Genomic DNA, 21,160 nt, shown 5'->3' with positions numbered 1-21,160 from the left:
TGAAGCGCTGTCATTTTTTTCTTTAAAGAAAAAAACAAAGAGGAACGTCGTCTGTGTTTACAATCTGTCCTGCCCCCATACTTCCTGGTTTCAGAGCCAATCATACTTGAGCCCACTGGGTTGCCAAGTCTGTGTCGGCATTTGTAATTCAAGACCAGTTACCAAAAGCAGCAGCCTTGTGGGAAGAAAGTTAAAAGGAGAAGCCCAGATGTTATTTCTTGTACCCCCTAAGAAGCCACATTTGTTTTACTCTAATAAAGGGTGATGCAGGCTAGAGGCTAACGTTGAGCTAACAACGCTAACGATAAATAAAAAAATAAATCAGCTCTAAACTATCTCAAGCTTCTTTTAAAATGACCAACAACTCAAAATGACAGTTAGAATCAGTTGGTTGGAAACATCAAAAACTGAAATTGGCAAAGAGAAAAAAGTTCTGACTTCAACGTTGGTGGATAAAAATACATTTTATGATTCAGACAGTATGAAATCCGAAGGCATAACAGTATTAAAGGAATTTTTCAGCAAACTTGAGGTTTATCTTGGGATTGAATTTGTAAATAGTTACAACCTTTCCTGTTTCAAACACACTCCTGAACAGCCTCTGTTTGGAAAAAAAATTTGGTGCAATCGAGACCATTTATAAAACTATGTTTGGATGAACTGCCATTGAATTCAGAGGATTGTTTGAATTAGCAGCAACCCATTTTAGAGTTGGGTTCATTTAGATCAACCCGGTACCCATGGGGTACAGGCTGAAAAGCTATGATATCGTTAGAAAAGCAGTAAAATACAGTTAAACATGAAGTTTAGTTGAACTCTGACCTTCTCTAATTCGTAGGTCAGTAATGTCCCCATGACAAAGGGTGTTTGTCACTGTGAAGGCGCCTGGCCTCGCAAGGCGATGTCTTGCAAAGCCAGCCGCCTTGCTTACGAGGACACTGTCCTTCCTTGGTCAAAGAAAATGGTTAAATGGAACAGACTTACATCATGTCATGTGACACCGAAGCTAGCATTATATTTTATACGTTTAAGTTTCAATGTAAATGTATAACAAGACTTTAACTTTTTAAATTGTGTATATATTTGTTAAATTAAATATGTAAGCGATTTACTACCTGCTAGACACCAAAGCTGCAACTACTAAGCAACTAACCAACCATGGATAACTGCTTGAATAAAAAAACAAAAAACAAAAAAAACATTTCAGATATCAACCCGATAGCTGCAATTAGCTGACTTACATTTAAACTAGAAATTTGCCCCCGAAGTAGCTGCTGGCTCTTGATCCACCATCTTTTTGAAAATACCATGCTGTATTCTGGGTACTATCTGACTAAGGCTAAGCTCCAAGGCACCTCCCGTGTATCCTTGCTCAGCTAGCTAAACGGCTAACAAACAGAGAACAGACGCCTTGGTAGAACAAGAACATTGGAATACACCTTGGTGGTTCCTGATGACATATCTCCTAGGTAGGGATGGGTACCGAATTCGATACTTTTTAAGGTACCGACCGAATTCCATAGTACCGACCGAGCATCGATTCACTTCATTTCAAACGGTGCCTCATTTTGGTACCTGTCCATCATAACGAGAACTTGCCAAGACAGCTGCACATGCGCAAGAGCGTTATGTCGTCGGTCGCTGCGAACCAGTTGTAAACAGAGCAGCATGGTAGAAAGAACGCAGGCTAAAGCTTGGGTCCACTTCACTAAATGTGATGGGTAACTGGATGATGATGAAACCAGCGACAACGATCTAAGTGAGACATCCTCATCTTAATCTGCTCCGGTAGGTAAATATAATTAGCTTGATATGTTAGCTTCCATTTCGCTAATGGTGCGTTCGCTTTCTCCTCGGAACTCCGAATTTCCGACTAGAAGAACATGAACGCGCTCTAAAGTTTGGCTTCACTTTACTGACGGGTGAAGACGAAACCAGTGACAACGATCTAAGTGTGAGGCATCATCGTTTTAATCTGCTCCAGCAGCTAAATAAACAGGTTAAGATAACGTTAGCTTGGTATGTTAGCCTCCATTGCTACCATTGTTATCAGCTAATGGTGCGTTCGCTTTCTCCTCGGAAATTCTAACTTCCCAGTAGGAAAAATCAAATGAAAAAAGACGGTAAAAGGAATGAAGATACACAGTAAATTTAGTTCACAGTAAAGATGTTTGCTTCAGTTTAGTTATCAGCTTATAAAACTACAAGGACGATGTTAAAATACAAACAGTTGTATGTTATTTATCGTGATATATCAAATATGGTTATATATTGAGAAAAATATATATTTAATTATAAAAGAGAATTAAAATAATAAACACTCAAAAGTATCAAAAATTGGTACCGTTGAGTACCGGTATCGATTCGTAGGTACCGGGAATTAGTACCGAATCGATTCAAATGTCAAAGGTACCCATCCCTACTCCTAGGCAACCGGAGCGGAACCAAGACATCAAAGCAAGGTTCCTTGACATTGAGAAGCATCAAATCATTTGTGTATCAGCTTGGTAGCTCTATGTATGGCTTAGCACTCTTGAAGTAGCTCTCAGCTTCACCCCTGATTTTAAATTTAGTGATCCCTGATTTAGACTGTGTTTTCAGCTTGTGCCCTTACCACAGTGATACAAGCCTATCCATTCAATTATGGTCTCATGTCTTCTAAAAAGGTAGTCTAACTGGACAAACATCCAATTTAGACATTTACATTACCTGCTATTAGACTTTGGAGCTTTTTTGGGTTGGCAGAAAAGTTCTCTGGTCTAGCCATGAGCTCACGGGTCCTGTGGGGTGTAAATACCATAGTTCCAGACAAATACCGGTCAGGAAGATACCTACAGTAGGTAAAATAATAATTATTTATACCTTTACACAGACAAACACCTGAAAGAGGCTACGCTATGCTTCAAACATCATCTTTTCATGTAGACCGCAGATTCCTCATGACTCATTATGTATCATATGAAGTTCAGTTAGCATGAACACAAGGTATGGAACCAGTTTTGACTTTTGTTATGCTCCCAAAGTCATAACAGCATTTACGTGCTTGAAAAGAACCCCAACAAAGGCCAGCCTCCACATAAAAAAAGGGGTCAAGCCACATATCACCCAGTTTACATTTAGAAATCAACACTGAATTCCTGGTCAATGCTCTCGGGGCAAGACGACACATTTCTTTGTTCAGCAACAAGTTTCCCATCCATTTTTTGCGTTACCGTAGCGATAGCAGCATTGCTAGTTAGTTACGGTCTCATGGTGTCTACTAAAACGGTTGGGAAACTTCTATCAAATGTCTACTGAGGTCTAAAGGCGTCGCTGCTTTTAGAACATCGACACCAAGAGGCAATACCCAAATGACGATCTGGAGGAAGAGCTGGCGGGAGTCAGATATTATCCTGGTAGAGAAACAAGACACTACAACAGGGAAGATTTTTGATTGTTCATTAAACTAATTGGTTATTCTCTCTGTAGGTGAGTTGTTACAGCCGGCCGGTGAAGGAGGAGATCTGAGAATGACAGAAACGAATACTCCCAAATCGGCGAAGAAGCTCCGCTGGACCTCGTTGGAGATCGGTCTCATTACAATCGTCTCTTTGCTCTTCATCGTCATTGTTGCCCTCATCATCCTCTTTGCCACTCAGAAGACTGGTGAGTGTGATGGGGGATGCAAGCTGATGATAAAAACAGTCATTTGAGCTCTTTTTAAAATATTTGGGTGATTAAAAATCAATCAGAATCAGAATCAGAAGGGTTTTATTGCCATTTGTGTGAGAAATCACACCATCAGGAAGTTGCTGCGGTACTTGGTGCAAAAAGAAACATAAAAATAAGAGATAAACAAATATAGGAAGTAAGAAAATAATCATAATAACATAATAATATGAGTGGTAATCATTAGAGAAATGGCTACTATATATGAAACAAAACAAACAAGACAAGACAAACAAAAGAACAAAACAAATTCAGCATGTCAGAAAAACGTTTTTCAGGAGCAATAATGAAGCAGTCACCGAGGTATCAAGTGGTCCACTTAGAACTTTTTAAGAGTTCCTTCAGACTGTTTATTTGCACTGACCATCAGTTCCAGTTAAGTTCACGGTTAATGGAAAGCACAGGAGGGCTGCACTTTGCTCCGATACACGAGACGCTTGAGCTGCACGCTTTTAAGCACAGCATTTCAACACGGCAAGAACATGTACAAAGGTTGCACATCTCAAAAACACTCAAATTTCATCTTTATTTTGGATGAACTGCAAAGAGCTGTGTAAAATATGTTTTGTGGTGCATTCTGGGAAAAGATCCTTGTTTCAAAACAAGAGAAAAGTTTGAACAAAAGAGCCTCGAATCTCGGTTTTCTGAGCGGGACAAACAGAAAAACCTCACAGGAACTTAGTTGGACACAATTCTTCTTTTTTTTAACTGCCTTGTGTTACATATAATATAGGGGTTTCATTAGTGAGCGTTGAGATTTAAGGTGAGCGATAGAGCAGTGTTTGATTAACAGCAGTCACAAGCAGCAGATCTATAGATTAATTATTGAGAAAGTTCAGCAGGTCATGATTGCAGAATCCTGACAGAAAAGGTCATCTAATTAAGTTTGATGGAGTTTGCTCTGGCTTTTGTTCGCACCAAGCTATTATTATTTTTGCAGTCTTGTGCTTAATAAATGTGTAAGCTGCTTCGTCAGTAAAATAAAAGCTCTGTAGTTTTGCTTGTGCTTGTAACAACGTGTGCTGCCATCGTGTGCGTTCATGCACAACCCACGAAGTGCTAAAGGTCAAATTGCAGTTTGCTGGTGTGTCAGTTAATCCCAGATTCACGTAGATTAGTCCTAAAGTGACTGAGTTAAAGCAACATTTTGAAAATATTGCGAGAGAAGTAAGAAATAAATGAAAAAGGATTAAAAACGAGGTGGACAAGAGGGAGGGAATGAGTTTTTCATTGTGACTGATGAATCCCTAAACTCCAGTGATTTGTTTCATGTTTTTTTCTGCAGATGAAATCTGCACCACAGCCGACTGCACGCAGTCAGGTAAGGAGTGTGTGTTTGTGTGTTTTCCCGCTCGCTTTATTGTGTCATTTGGAAGGTTTTGGGTTTTTTTCTCCGAGGAAGATGAAATGAGAGGGTGCTGTAGGATTTTAGAGAGAGAGAGAGAGAGAGAGAGAGAGAGGGAGAGAGAGAGAGAGAGAGAGAGAGAGAGAGAGAGAGAGAGAGAGAGAGAGAGAGAAAACAACCGCCTCAAATGTTTCTTCCCATTCGAAACAACTAACAGGCAAAACAAACACCAGCTTGTTGAAGAAAAGTTTGCTTTACTTGAGAAAAAAAAAGAAAATTGGGACATTTTATGTGTTTAAAGGTGCAATAAGTAAGACATTTACAGTGAAACACTCACAAAACAGTCTAATGTCTCAGTCACATTGGAAGGAAGGTTATATTGAAACAGACTTACTACTCGCCTGGCTGAGTGGTGTCAGTTTATCTCCTTGAAAAATTGGTAGAAGAAGGACGTAACCAACATTTACAATATGTCCCACCTTCATACTTCCTGGTTCCAGAGCCAATCATATGAGAGTCCAATGGGTTGCCAATCTGCGCAGGCAAATAGCGCTTCACGGCATTTGTAATTAGACATCGGCCGGAAAAGAGCAGCAATGTTGCGAAAAGAATGGAAGCCAGTAAGAGGAGCGACCCAGAAGCAGAACAAATGTTGTTGCTTTTATATCGTGTAAAGAAGGCTAGAGGCTAACATTGAGCTAACATAGCTAACAGTAAATTAGAAAAAGATCATTGACTCTAAAAATGTATCATGTTACTTATTCCAATTACCAACAACTGGATGTTATAGTAAAATATATTAACTCATCAACTTACTCTGTCTGACAGAATATTCTGACTCTGGCCTGTAACTGGCAACAGATGCTAAAAACGGACTTGTTTTTCTTATACATGGACTGCAGTACCAATATTTGACCATAGGGTGCCATTCTTACTTCATGTATCATTAAAGTAGAATAAATTTAATGTACTGTCTGGAAATTGTTGCTTAAAATCTCCAAATTTTCAGTTATTAGCCTAGATATTATTAAATCTCCTGTTGTTATTATATATATATATATATATATATATATATATATATATATATATATATATATATATATATAAGGTGTAGCTAGATTTATCAAATGTGATGTTTCCAAAAAGCACATTTGTAGGAGTGAAATTAGCAGGAATTAATATGTAAGTCAGCAAAATATCAGTAACTGCAGCCCCAGTTTCAAGCAACATGCCAATTTCTTTCTGATACTTGATTCATTGTTTTGCAGTGCCGGTGTCCCCGTTCAGTCAGATTTGACAGTCAGTTTTCTGACAAGCGATTTCTTAGAAGCATCTAGCAATTTAATTGCAACTCAGAAAGAGTCAACATATTTTCCACCGCTGGCGCGGAGCCAATTACTGCTATACAACAGTTTGTTCCTCATAAACGGTTCCAGATCTCCCGTGTTTTCATCACTCGTCTGTGAACTGTGTCTTAATAACAGAAAACAGCAATTTTTAGAAGAAATGACAGAATCCATTTTATGTGCTCTTTTTGTCAGAGTCACGGTTTGTTCCTGCTACCAGAGCAGCATGGAGTAGTTTTGAGAAGCTTCCAAAGCTTTGCAGCAGGTGGCCCATAATCTCAAATGCACTTCTTTTATTTATTTTTTTACTGCAAGAGGTGCACTGACAGTTTTCTCTCTCTGTGTGTGTGTGTGTGTGTGTGTGTGTGTGTGTGTGTGTGTGTGTGTGTGTCAACATCTTCTGTAACATTTCAGCATATTAAACTGTTCTGTCTTATAGGCTGAGATCAGTGGTCGCATCTATAATTTTATTACAAGACTTTAACCAGAAACTGGTTGGTTTAGTTTCACAGTAAAACTAAAAGCAAACAAAGTCGGTTACTCAACTCTGTTCAAATAAAAACTCACGTTTCATTTTTATTTGTCATTTTAAATCGAGCTGTGTGAGTGTAATTTTTATTTGTTCAGGCTCTTGTGTCTGTTTTCGAATCCAGGGGTGACAGCTCTCCTGGATCGTTTCCATCATTTCTTTGCTCAGATTCACAGTCAGAATAAAAGATCCAGTGCTTTTAGACATATAAAGCGAGCTTTGTGGCTCTTCGTATGTGTAGGAGGATTAATTACCATTACAAAGTGCCTGTTAGCAGCTTTTCTGTAGTGTTCAGCTAATCGGTTGCTGGTTTCATCCTTCAAATGGTTTAAAACACCTGAATGAAAAACTGTCGTAACGTGTTTAGACAAATTTCTTTAGTCGTTTTTTATCTTCTTTTTTAATGAGCTTTTAGTTATTTATGCTTCCTGTTTTATTCTGAAACTGGTTTTCCTCGTTCACCTGGGGTAAAATGATCTCCCATTTTTAGCTGAAACCTGTTTGGCAGCCTGAATGTGACGCACCTGTGTCTCATCAGTTGATTAGCCCCGGTTCTATACCATCTCCTCTCTCCTTGAGCTCTGCCAGTGTTTCATCATGTCTCATGGTGTAGTTCTGGCTCTGCTTGCTCTCGTTAGTTCAAAATGTTTGGTTTCCTGTCTTCCGGTGTCGTCCGTCTGTAAGTTTCTCCTCGCGGCTTCTTCTAAAAAAGAACTGAAGCACATCAGCCTGCACCGTGTCCTTTTGTTTCTGAGTTTGTTTGCCTCCCTTGCAGCGTCTCGCCTCATTGAGAACATGGACTCCACGGTGGACCCTTGTGATAACTTCTATCAGTATGCCTGCGGAGGGTGGCTAAAGAAGAACATCATCCCAGAGACCAGCTCCAGATACAGCACGTTTGACATCTTGCGTGATGAGCTGGAGGTCATCCTCAAAGGTTCGTCAGCTTCAAACCACAGCAGTCAGAAGTTTGGAAGAACTAATCATTCATTATAAATGGACAGGTGTCAACTCCTAGCTGGTGCTGCACATCCTCACAAACAAAAACCTATGGATGAATGAGACAACAGATAATTTTCTTATTGTAAAAGATGTTTTTAGCTCATTTGTTTTGTGTGGTTGAGCTTGGAGTCCCTTCTACGATGTCGGTCATGTGATGCAGTTGATGCACCCATGATCGTGTAAGTGCTGTGTTGGCTTGAGCTCATTTTTCTCAAGCAGTTCGTATGAAGGCTTCTTGAGCTCCGTTAAACCTTCTGGAAGGCCAACCATCCACGACGACTCCGTAACAAATGTTGAAAGTGGTGACCATGTTTTTAGGTCTGGGAGCTTCAGGAGAAATAAAAATTATATTTTTTTAGCAGAATTGAAGGATATGTAAGAATTTTACATCTAGACAAACACTCTAAAGTTGGAAGAATGTTGCCTCCCTCAGTTTTGTGTGGGGGTGGGGTGGAGAATTGCTTGAGAAATTGAAGGTGTGGCTTGAATGTGTGCATGTCGTGGTCAGTGCTTGAGGGCTGTTGGCCCTGGTGCCAGTCTTTGTATTTCAATATCAGCAGGCAAAAGTCTCCAGAGCTGTTTAAAACGAAGAGTAAAAAGGAGCGACCCAGAAGTTATTCTTGTACCCCTATGAAGCCACGGCATCTTATATTTCTAATCATTTTTTTAGTTAAAGCAGGCTAGAGGCTAACATTGAGCTAATGATGCTAATGTTGAATTGGAAGCAAGTGATCTGCTCCAAACATGGATTTTGTTTTTGACAAAATAAAGCTGTCAATTTTATTCTCCTCCCATAGCTATCAAACCTTCCTAAAACTTAATGAAAGTGTAACGGGGACACTTCTTAACATGACATTTTGATAAATACTTTATTTTAATGTGGTTTTGAGCAAAGTCTAAGTGAGGTGAATAAAAACAAAACTTAAGTTTTTGCAGTTGAATTGTTATGCGGAGAGGGTAGCTGCGAGAACTAACCTGAGTGTTGGGTCGAAGTGTAAAGGTTGATGCTTTCTGAATCATTGACTTGATTGCTCTAAATGCTGTTTACCACAGACAAGATGCCAGAGGACTGCTCCTAATCCAACGGCTTGAATCAGTGCTGTGCTCATTCCTTCGGGTTGTGTAGCTCACCAGCCAGAGAAGGAATGTCTTCAGACAGGAAGTGTTTTCTGCTGGCATTTTATAAATGCTTGTGGGTCATTTATTTTATTTTGGAGGTTAACTCTCACTGAAGCTGTGACTGTGAACATGTGCCCTCTAACCCCAGGGTGGGGTGTTGCTGCTTTTGTGGACACACCACCCACTGCCTATAGACTCTCTTCCTGTCAACAGCTGCAGGAGTCTGCAAAACACCTGAACACTGCAGGGCTGTGGTTGTACGACTGCAATAAAAGCGGGAGAACTGTATGGATCTGAAGTTGCTTGTAAATACCTCACATTGTTCTCTGCTGCTATAAGACTATAAATGAACCATAATGAGGGTGCGTGCCCTGGTTGTGACCACCGTAGTGTGGATTTGTCTGTGGAAACCTTTTTTTTTTTCTGGGTTTTATTCTCCAAATTTCAGGTGTCCCATACTGTGAAATGATTTGCCCAATTGCCCATGAGCATTTTAATGACCAGCTTTTTTGGGACGCAGAAGGAGAGAAGTGGAACAGGGAGATTGGGATGAAGGGCTTGTCTAAAAGTTGCAAGTGAGGTGGCAAAGGGTTACTGATGGGTGGAATTGACAAGTGGAGAAAGTGGGCTCAGAATGAGGGCGTATTGCTTTTAAGTGTGTGTGTAAACTATTTCTGCACGTTAAATAACTGATAAGAGTAAAATCTTAAGGATAATGTGCCATTACAGATGTGGCTAAAGGGCATCAAGGGTGATTGTAACCTAAGTATGAGTGGTCTTAAATGAAGATTTGGAGGAACTGTTGCACTCTCCCCAGTATTGAACAAACTGACTTGATTTGAAGCGGTTAACATTTAGGTCTAAAACTAAACCAGACTTGGATTCTGGTCTGGACACCACTGCAGAGAAATGTGAAGTCTAGTTTTTCCACGTCAGACCTAGAATTGAAGCTTCTACTGAATTTTTGTAAAATGCGAAATTTGTACATTTTAATGAAGCTTGTTAAAATAAACCTGTTAAATTAAGTGACGGGTTTCTTGTCAACTGGGGCAAAATGGTTGTAAGAATAATTTGAGTGTGTATGTTTGAGATATCTTTTTTTTTTTTTTTTTTTTTTTTTTTTTTTTTTAATAGATGTATTGGTTCATATGCAAATAATATCAGGTCTTGAATGTTTACCAAGCAAACCTTCCAGGTAGAATGATTTGAGTTGCTCGACATTTTTTTGCCAGTCAAAGACAAACATCTTTGAGCAACTTTTCCCCTTTAATGCTAAATGTTTAATACTTGTAGCAGATCCCCAAACTTCTGTTTTCAGCATAAGAGACCTGCAATTGGAGCTTGTAGCAGACATTACAACATGCATTGCCAAATGGCCTGTTTTTAGATCCATTGAGTCTAACCCAAGTTTAGGAGTGGTTTAAAGGGATATTCTACCTCCGAGTGAAATTTAGTCTGCCATATTCCTGAGTGGGACAAGTGGGGATAAAACATTTTGTAACCACCCCAGTTCCCCTAATCTGGAAGTATACCTTTAGCTAAGTATAAACGATGTAAGTGAATGGCAATGCTAGCATTTCAATAATTCTAATTAATTAAAACACAGTAAAGATGTGTGGTTAGACTTCTTCTGGGGTGCTGCGTCTTGGCCTTAAAGCGGTGCTTTCTCCTAATGTTATCCCAAGTCCGAATCTGCTCCTGTAATTGTTTTCATTTGCACTCATTACGATTGAAGTTGTCATGAATAACTAAAATCATTGAGTCATTTTCATTTTTCAAGCAAAATACTAGCTGTTACCATTCACTTAACATTGTTTATGCTAAGCTAAAGCTAACTGAATACTGCTAGATCAGGAGAATGACTGGGTTGGTTACAAAACGATCAGGTATAAATGATTCACTTCCTGCTTCCTGTTCTCAAGTCTTGCGTGATGTTCTGATCGCCAACTTTCCAAGAAGTGCTCAGCGGCACTGTGTGTGTCACCTAACTTCCAAAGATCTTGGGTGCCTCGGGTGTGCCCCAGGCCCCCTTTTCTGATTCAGGACCATGGTCTCAGATTTGGAGGAGTTGATTCTGGCCATGGCTGTTGGGGAAAACCCAACTCGTCTGCCTAGCATGTACCTCAATTCTTTAGTTCCCAGATTATTTCAACTCTTTTCTAAATTTACCCTGAAGACAAATTCTTACCAATAATTGGACAAATGATATTGGACTACCAAAAGGATAATATAACCCTCCCACTGTCCAAATAGGTGTGACCCCGCGAGGAAAGTTGACCATTGAGCAGGATTGATGGTTTATCCCATGTGGCAGGGTTGAGGAGTGAGCACCACCTCACCCCTGCCACGTGGACCTCAAGGGATAAACCATCAATTCTGCTCAATGGTCCACTTTCCTTGCGGGGTCACACCCATTTGGACAGTGGGAGGGTTAAAATGATTTTATCAAACACAATATTGCTTGTTCACAGCCCCAAAGTCCTAGCAGGTTTCTTCTTGCAGAAATCATCCAAATACTCATTCCTTCACGCAGATCCAACTCTTCCACAATCCTAAGTGAGCCAAAACCAGCAACCTTCAAATGAAATGGGATTTTCAAATGATAAACTCATCTGTGACAAGAGTTAATGCTCGGAGAAACTGAAGATAAGAATTCTGTCTCCTGCTGGTCAGACTGACCTGATGTCTCAAACGTCAGGCGGCATAAAGTCCATTCTCAACATATCCCCGTGCACCCACCCTAGTGCTAGGAGAAACATTTGAGCGTGTTGGTGAGAGGTTTTGTGGTTGAGGCTTTGCTGTGGATAAATATTAGATCTCTACAGTCGGTAATCTAATCCGATGATCAGTGCCCTTTTGCAGGAAGCTCCCTGTGAAGGGTCTCATGTTGGAAATTCATTATAATTAAATGAGTGCTTAGTGCATGCACAGCAATGAGGTAAAGGGATGATTAGAAATGAGCCAAAGTGAGATCCAATCATGAAGGAAAATTTTAAAGGAGACTTATTTCCTTTTCTCATAAGACGACACTGATGTGTTAAATCTGCTTCAGCTGAAATATAACGGGATTAAAGTAGGTTTTATTTTTGCACATTAAACTGTCCTTTGCAGATTTTTAGCAGGAGTGACATGAATCCACAGGTGGTTGCATATTTAAACAGCAACTCATGCTTACTACCTTCCAGTAGATGGCAACAAATGGAAAATGGTTTCCATTCAAACATCAAAATAAACGTCTGTGTAAACCTTCTCATCATCCGTTGCACATTGCAGTCGGAACTCTAGTTTATTCATCTCTGCGTCAGCCTGGGGAACTTGCAGCAGGAATGTGGGTGTTACTGCCAATGTGAAATTAAGTGGTATATTTATGAAATAACATGAATATGAACAGCTTTTCTTAATATCCCACAAATGCACCCTTCACATCGTTGCCAGTAGTGGGGAAAGGCAGTGTTTGTGTTTGTTTAGCAGACGCTTTTATCCAAAGCGACTTACAACATGCCCTATAGGTTATAAATTGTATCTATTCAGTCTTTGGATAACTGACTTTAGTCTTTGAATGTCTGGTTATAGATTACAGATCCTGATCTGGCTCTAATGCAGAATATTATGAATCTGGTCTTGTCATAGATTTAAAAATTCAAAAGACAAGTTAGGATAGCTGCTGCACCAGTTGGCTTTCCATATTTGTCCCTAGGATTCAGGGTGGGAATGCTGCTTGTTTTTGAAAAGGACATTCAGCAAAACTCTCCTGTTGTGCTGCCATGTGGGTCTCTGTCTCCAAACACTCCTAAAGGTGTAAAATCCATCCGTCTTCTCGGTGTTTTAGGAATTCTGTACAGTTTCTATGCAAAACTAAATTTCAATTTCCGCGTCTTCTGGTTGAGAACTGTAAATTTCAATCCAGTATTTCTGTTCTCATTGAACTTGTGGCTATAGTTTGACGTGCATCAATTGCTAACTTGAATCAATGATGTGCAGAGCTAAAGGAGAGCTTTGTTAATCAGAACATGTGGACTGGATTGTTAATCTGGTTATTTAAATATACTGTTAATGAGCTTAATCTTGGGGCTAAAATGAGCAGAAATGCATTAAACTTGTCATTTTTATGAGCATCTATATTTGAAATGAATTTAAAAGCCTTGACTTTGCTAATTGTTTGATTGCCAAGTTGGTGACGTGAGTGATGTCCTTTAGGACTTGAGGGGGGGTTTCCTTTCAGCTCTGTAATTTAAGATCTGCCTCCTTTCCTGTATTGATCTAGGGTCTGCTTAGAGATGAAGAGTGGTGTGTGTGTGTGTGTGTGTGTGTTGATGCAACATCTGAGATAAAACTTGAGTGACAAGTAATGCTGAAATCTTTTATATCACTGAAGGCTTGTCAAAGTCAAAAGGCTGACTTCCTCCTAGGACGATCTTTTTATAAATTAGCTTTAAAGGTTGACTAAGGCTACGGCGCGTTGCTTCAGTTAGTCCTGCTGAGGGTCGCTTACTAAAAATTATAGCAGTTTTGAAATTAAAGCTTTTTGATTGTATTGGAAACCTTTTTCTTTTGATCCTAATGCAGGTGACACAAGTGTACAGTGAAGTATACTTGAGCAGAAAATGGTCCTTTTAGCAGGAGGAGAAATGGCCTCTTGAACACGGTGCTGGGGGGGGGGGGGGGCTGCAGGAGCTTGTCAAGTTGAGTGGCTGACATCCATCTTGAGCTGTCGTGTTGAAACGACACATTCTCACTCCCAGCGTGTCAAAAACAACCGCTTGGTCAGCCACTCTCCGTCAGACCCTTGACGTCAAGTGTCCCTTTTCGTCATTTATGTGCGAAAAGGGTTTTTTTCCCCTTGGCTAACTGCAGATCCCAATGCAGCGTAAAACTGACGTGATGGGATATCTGCTGATGCGGCACCGAACCAGCTCATTTAACCGCACCTAAACCTTAATGTTTCACTATTTATAACCTTCCCCTCACCCTCATCCTAACCTTAACCCTCTTGCTACCTAAAATGTTACTCTCACCCCGGCTTTCCACAGGAGCTGTCAGCAGCATGTCATAGCTGCTGATAGGAACCGCTGTGGTCAACAGAACCTTTTCCACCGGAGCAGTCAGCAGCGCGAGTCGGCCGCGTCTCAGGAGCAGCATGTCGCGGCCTTTACGCGCCGGTTCTATTTTCTACGCGCGACGCCTCTGAAACGGGTCAAGTTCGACGTTTTTGGGGAAGGAAAGACAGGAAATCGGACGCGGAAATGGAGAGAAGCTTCCGAGATTTTCAGAATAAAGAACGTACTGCCTTCCGGTTGCTTTACTTCTAAAAAAGGTTACTAAATGTGCGGCCCCGTGAGAAGTTATCACCTAGCTAGCGGTCTCCTTTGTTTTTCAGGTCCGTATTGGCGATTATAAAATGGACAGAACATAAAACACAAACCATGTTGTAGTTTTCTCCTGCTTGTTATTGTGTTTACTGACGAAGTCACTCGTGTGACTTCGTGCTCGGTCGGTGACAGCTGCTCCCCTGCTGCTTCGCGTCTCGTGGGAAGGGCCAAGCAGCAGCTTACGCGAGCAAGACGTGCTGCTGCAGTAACGTGCTGCTGACGGCTCCGGTGGAAACCCGGGGTCACTGATCAAGTGTTTGTTTCCTGTGCATTCTGACTGTGAATTTTCGTATTTGCCGCCCACGGGGAACGTTGGAACATACCATCTGGCGAGGGGGAGGTTACAAATACCCTCTACTTTTAACCTCCATCTTGGTAGTTGAAACCTCCCCCTTGCGTTGGCTCGATCCAAACCCAACCAATGACGAGGCGGCTCCCGCCGTTCACTTCATAGAGCCGGCTTTTAGAGCGATCAACACATCACTAACGTGTTTGCTAGCAAGATGGTCAAGGTTAGGATAGGGGTGAGGGCAAGGTTAAATAAGAGGATAAGGTGAGGTATAAGGAGCTTGTTTGGTGCCCTGGCAGCGGACATCCCATCGTGTCAGCGTAACGCTGCATTGGGATCTGCAGTCAGAAAAGAGAGAACCCCCTTTTCGCACATAAGTGACAAAAGGGCACTTTTGGTGTCAGGGATCTGACGCGGAGGGTGGCTGACCAAGCGTTTTTTTTTTTTTGTTTTTTTTTTTTTGACGTGCTGGGAGTGAGAATGTGTTGGTTGAAAATACTGTTAACCCTTGCATCTTAAAAGTTATTCTTCACTAATGTCAAGTCTCTCTTACAACTAAGTTAATAATTTCTGAGTTGTTTAATCTTCTGGAAAATGTTAAGCAACTTCATCAGCGATTTCCAGAAAGGGCAACTTACTGGAACCATCAAGTTCAATAATAAGTCCTGGAAGCTATACTTGAGAGCAGGTTAAACCATTTATTTTATTTTTTTGTAGATTTAACTAGTTAATCTAAGAGATTAAGTTTGTAAAATGGACCAATCAAATGTACGCCTTAATGTAACTGCTGAAAGTTCTCTAAACTTCATTAGTTTCTATAGAAGTGATTTATCCAATCCAATTTTATTTACAAAGCGCATTCACAAGGCATTACAACCAAACAAGGCGCTGTACACTAAAAATGTTAGATTAATTAAACCGGCGTTATACAAACATGTCGAACACAGATAAAAGATAAAAAGGAAATGCAACAAAATTCCCAAAAATAACAGCTAAAAATCAATAAGACACAGGGTGAATAAAAACTAGAAAACATTTTAAAAAGAACCTCAATAGTACGGAAGTCGATAATTGTGGAGTCCATTTTTCAACAGTGCAGATGTAAGTGAGGTTCATAATTATGTGGTATAAGCTAGGTTGAAGTAGTGAGTTTTCAGGCGTGATTTAAAAATGCTAGCTGTTGGTGCGTGCCTCACTAGCAGTGGCAATGCGTTCCACAGCTTCGGTGCACAGACAGAGAAAGCCCTTTCTCTGTCTAAACCAGTGTTGCCAACTGTTTTTGACTGAAAGTAGCTGAAGTTCCCCCAAAAGTCACTAGATGTCGCCAGATGACGTCACGTGCTTATTTACATATTGATGACGTCATCACGCCACATTAGCGTTAGTTTTCTCTATGGCATCTAATATATATATATATATATATATATATATATATATATATATATATATATATATATATATATATATATATATATATATATATATATATATATATATATATATATATATATATATATATATATATATATATATATATATATATATATATATATATATAATAGGACTAAAAGGGAGGAAAATAAATACTATGTTATATGTTAAAGTTATTAATTAGTATGATTAAAATGGCCCAAATTGCTTTGATATGTACAATAAATTCCAAAACTACCAATAAAGTGGCATTAAAACAGATATGGTGTGGTGATCCAAACAGTTCTGTTGTAGGATATAACTCAGACCTCCTGCTCTCCTCATTCTCACAGACATTTTCCTAAAAAGCTGTTTTTTTACACCTCATAGTTTCTCAACTTCTCTGTTGTGTATTCTCTCCATCGTGATAATAACGGCGCTCCGAGCAAAAGGGAGCGGGTGTCTCATAGTATAACCATCCCTGTGTCACTGAAGGAAATTCAGATGAGCCACAGAGCTGCGTGTGTAAACGGGACGGTAGTTGAAACTCCCGATGACTTTATTTGCCAAATGCAGGAAAAACCAAAGTGTCTGACGGCTGCAGAACCAGAGATGGCAGGTTGACGCCCGCGCCGTCTCTAGTAGAAGCGTGAGCCTGCAGCAATATGAAAGCAGCAGACGTAAATCGGCGGTCTCCAGCTCTGCAGCTTCAGCGAATCAGACCGGCCGAAAACTGTTTATGATTGGTCAGTCCTCGTGCACATGCGCAGATTATCGTTCTCTTTCCTTACTCCCGGAAGAACGGTTCAGAGTGCAAACGGTTTCTTTGTTGCTAATCTGTAGGGAATATCTACATGAAAGTTCTACAGAAAGTAGCAACGGGTCCTGAGAAATGTCGCTAAGTTTGTCGCTAGGCGCTTTTTGGAAAAAAAGTCGTTGAGGGGGGTCAAAAAGTCGTTAGGAACAGTGACAAAGTCGCCGAGTTGGCAACACTGGTCTAAACGCCACCCAGCCTGAGGCAGCTGTAACCTGTGTTTATTCATTACTAAAATCATCTGTCTTCATGATCTATACAATTTGAGCCGACATACCTGATGCTGCAGTCTGGTTCTGGCATATTGTAAAGTCCCAAACAGGGCGACGTGCGAGTCCAAAGGTGCAAATGCAGCATTCAGGCCACAAGGGGTTATTAACCTTGTAAACACTGGCTCAAGAAAATTAAAAATCAGGAAAAGCTGCCAAGTATGGCTTTAACTGGAGATCCACAAGTGTGTTGTGGTTCTAACACTGTTCTGCTTTCTAAAACTGAGTGAAGATGCCAACATTTTGACTCTAAACCAGGAAAGAACTATTCAGGCTTGTTTAAAATTTGTCAGTTTATGAAGCTTGAACTATTACATAATTAAAATATGGCTGCACAATGACTGAACTGGTAAATGGGCAAATGTGATGTTTAATCTTGATCTGACCTGCTTCACAGCAGATGAGGCTGCATTCCTTTCCTGCAGCTGCACCTGCTGGCTGTCCTCTAAACCAGGGGTCAACTCCAGACCTTCAAAGCTACCATCCTACAAACTTATAATTTTTTTGTTTTTCCCCCTCCAACTTGCCAGATGTAGGTCATTAATCACTTGATCCAGGTGTGATGGAGCAGGAAGTGTACAATTTGCAGAATGGTAGCCCTTGAAGGCTGACTCCTGTTAACAACTCATGTTCATTTATTTGGCAGACGCTTTTTACCAAAGCGACTTGCAATTTATAACCCATAGGGCATGTTGTGATCTGTGGAGGAAACCCACGCATGCATGGGGAGAACACGCAACTCTACGCAGAAAGGCCGCAGCAGAGTTTCGAACCTGCAACCTTCGTGCTGCGAGGCAACAGTGCTAACCACTGCGCCACCATGCAACTTTAATTAGTTGTATGTCAGCAGAGCTGTTCCTTCTCCAAAGGATCAAATCAAGATCTCGGCCGTGAAAAGGGCCTATGGTGGCTTTAGTCTCAGCTATAAGAAAATGCTTTAAAATGTGAATTTATTTCTTTGATGCACTTTATTGTTCTGGCTTTTTTTTAGACAAAACGTTGGCCATTGCTAATTAATGATTTTCGTTAATGCAGTGAAGTTGGAGCACAGATGCGTGGGGGGAATATTCAAGCCTAACTGGATAAAAACTTAATTTTAATGCTTTGTAATGGTAGTTTATTCCAATCCACAATCCAATATTTTAAAATCTGCTCCTTTAAAAAATTATATATAAATAAATAAATATGAAATAAAAAACTATTCAGGATCCAAGTCTCTTCAATATCTGCAGACGCCCTAAACTCACATTTTACAATTGGGGTGTAGTTGAATCTTAATGTTTCATATCTGAAGCAACTGAAGTTTATTTGCTGCTTTAATTCGCTTTCCTTCAGAAATCATTTTAATTTCTGATTATTCAGTCACTCTTGAGTTTTTAATGCCGACTGAACATGAATAGTCTCCTACACCCATCTCCTGCTTTAGCTTCTGATAGAAAAGATGGTAACGCTAGGATTGGAAAAACTCAGCATTTGCATCACGCTGTTAACTGAGCGTTCGTGAACCCGCCCATGTCGACTATCAACTGGGAAGGCTGTTATTTGATGGACTTTAATTTACAGAAGTCTCGAGACATTGTTGGTTTAAACGAGTGTCCTACACCTTTATAGGTTTTTCTGTACTTAAATGGTTTATAGTTAGCTAGCTTTGTAGTAGAATATTTGGTTTAAAAATACCACATGTGTTGTCTCGCAGGGAAGAACAAGTCTTACAACTGTAAACGCTACAATTTACCTAATGCATGACTCAAAACACTTTGAGTTGTTTAGTGCTAATGTTACATACACATCAAAGCAATAACTTTGTTCTACAAATGTAGAATTTCTGAATAATTTCATGAAATTGCAGGATGGAGGCTGCCTGCATTCTTCCAACTCATAAACATGGCTACAGCAGTCACGGGCTGACTCATTTGCATACATTTTGCATGTACAGGAAGTTTATTACAAGGCAGTTAGACTTAAAAAGAGATCTAGATCATGTTTTATTCATAACGCAGCCCTCGTAAAGCATTCAGTGGTAATGAATAAAGCTCGAGATGAAGGTCTCCAAGCTGGAGAAAAGGCAAGTGACTGAAGACTGAAGTAGAGAATGCATCGTTTCAAGAATGTGTTGACCTGAGAACGGGGAATAAATCACTGAGCGTTATGGTATATAATTTTTAGTGTACGTTTAACTTAACTCTGCCTATTTATAAAGCACCTTACAGGCACCAGCGTGCCACCACTGTTAAACAAAATAAAACCTATAAAAGCAACAAGTTAAACTTTTGATAAAAAAAAACACGTGAAACCTCAACAATAGCTAGCCCACAGAATTAACCCTCCCACTGTCTTCATGGGTGACCCCGTCAGGGAAGTTGACCATTGGGCAGGATTGATGGTTTATCCCTTGAGGTCCTCGTGGCAAGGGTGAGGTCCTCGTAAAAGTAGGTTTTCAGCCTCACTTCAAAAACCGCTATGGAGAGATCCTAATTAAGAGCAGTGCGTTCCAGTTTCAGGCCAGCAACGGAACGCCCCATCACTTGACTTCAGTCGAGCCATGGGAGCCACAAGAAGCAGTTCGTGTCCGAGCTGGGGCATATGGCTGTAATAACTGTCAAATAGGCTGGAGACAATCCATTCAGTGCCTAAACACTTAAAATATGCTGGTGAAGGTTCTCAATGATCTTAGACACTGTAGCTGTCTAACGTTAAATAACAATAGACAGCTACAGCTTATAAGCTTGACTCTCTCATATTCCAGCCAGAATTGGCAAAGCTCCTCGGATGAGAAGTGAAATATCTTCAAGGAACCAAAGAAGTCTAGTTGCCTTCATTTGAACCCTTTGGATTATGATTAAAAGAAGTTGAAACAAATTCTAAAATCTACAGGTGACCAACGGAGAGCAGCAAAGATTGGTGTCACGTGGTCATGCTTTCTTTTGCACACATCAACTCTTTATCTCATAAGGATTTCTATAGGAAAGGTAGAGCTGCAAATCATACCTGGCACTGAGAATCTAATCAGCAACTCCCCGACTAAACAACTTGGGGCTCAAAATAAATCCGGTGTAAAACCCCTAAGATGCACGGAAAGTAAGCCGACTTGATGGAAGAGAATTTTGCTTCTACTTGTCGAACCGTTGAGGCTAAAGTATGAAAGCCCTGAAGGCAATGGGAAAAAATATTAGCAGTTGACCCCCCCCCCCCCCACATCCCATTTATCCAATAATCTGTTTTTGCCCCCCCCCCCCCCCCCCCCAAAAAAAAAAAAACTTGTTTTTTCTGAGCTGAACAAAGAAGACACTTAGAATTTTTACAAGAGCTGAAAAATGCTTTTTGCTAATATTTGGATGATTGGGAAAGGTTAAATGTGTATTTCTGCTCCTCCTTACTAAAGTGAGACATTCTTGATGATTAAATGCACATCCTGTTTCACATCTTGTGTTCACTGCTAAATTTACTCTTGGACTGAAGCTTGTTGGGATTTTTCGTTACACATTCTTTGACGTGGAAAACTGATGCCATCTCCTGAAGGGATTGCTCTTTATAACCACGATGTGCATCTGTAGAGACGTGGACTGGTCCATCGTCCTGAAACTCAGCACAGCAAGACATATCGCTCATTGTGATGAGTCGTCTAAACGCCACCCAGCCTGAGGCAGCAGTACCCTGTGTTTATGTGCCAACAGGTGTTGGAAGAAGCAATGAAAGCAAAGCTGTGGTCTTCACACGTAATAATAGCAGTCGTCTGCCGTCATGAACTGACTTTGGTAGTTAGAAGGAACAATTGAATCACTTGAAGAGCAATTTGGTTGAGTTTATGGTGCTAAGTCTATTTTAAATAAACTGCTCCAAATTATTCTCGTTAAAATGGCAAATCAGCATATGGCTGCTCTAAGGAAACTGGTTGCAACAAGTCTTCAGGTTTAGACCCCACCCTGAGCATGTAGGGATAATGGTTGACTAACTTATTTC

General features: G+C 40.4%; 1 protein-coding gene across 4 annotated transcripts in view; it reads left to right on the top strand.

The window, feature by feature from the left end:
* Positions 1-21,160, top strand: part of LOC107380056 (neprilysin) — a 41,332-nt gene that overhangs the window by 3,200 nt on the left and 16,972 nt on the right. For 3 of the 4 annotated variants that reach the window (XM_015951083.3, XM_015951084.3, XM_015951085.3), the window contains exons 2-4: positions 3,469-3,645; positions 4,994-5,029; positions 7,704-7,865. In XM_015951083.3, coding sequence (XP_015806569.1) covers positions 3,469-3,645; positions 4,994-5,029; positions 7,704-7,865 — 375 coding nt within the window. Of the gene's footprint in view, positions 1-3,468; positions 3,646-4,993; positions 5,030-7,455; positions 7,608-7,703; positions 7,866-21,160 lie in introns of those variants that run through there. The other variant, XM_015951086.3, reaches the window with a different exon arrangement.

The sequence above is a fragment of the Nothobranchius furzeri genome, chromosome 13 (genome assembly GCF_043380555.1).
Source record: "Nothobranchius furzeri strain GRZ-AD chromosome 13, NfurGRZ-RIMD1, whole genome shotgun sequence".
Taxonomy (NCBI): domain Eukaryota; kingdom Metazoa; phylum Chordata; class Actinopteri; order Cyprinodontiformes; family Nothobranchiidae; genus Nothobranchius; species Nothobranchius furzeri.
This window is presented reverse-complemented; position numbering and strand designations above follow the sequence as displayed.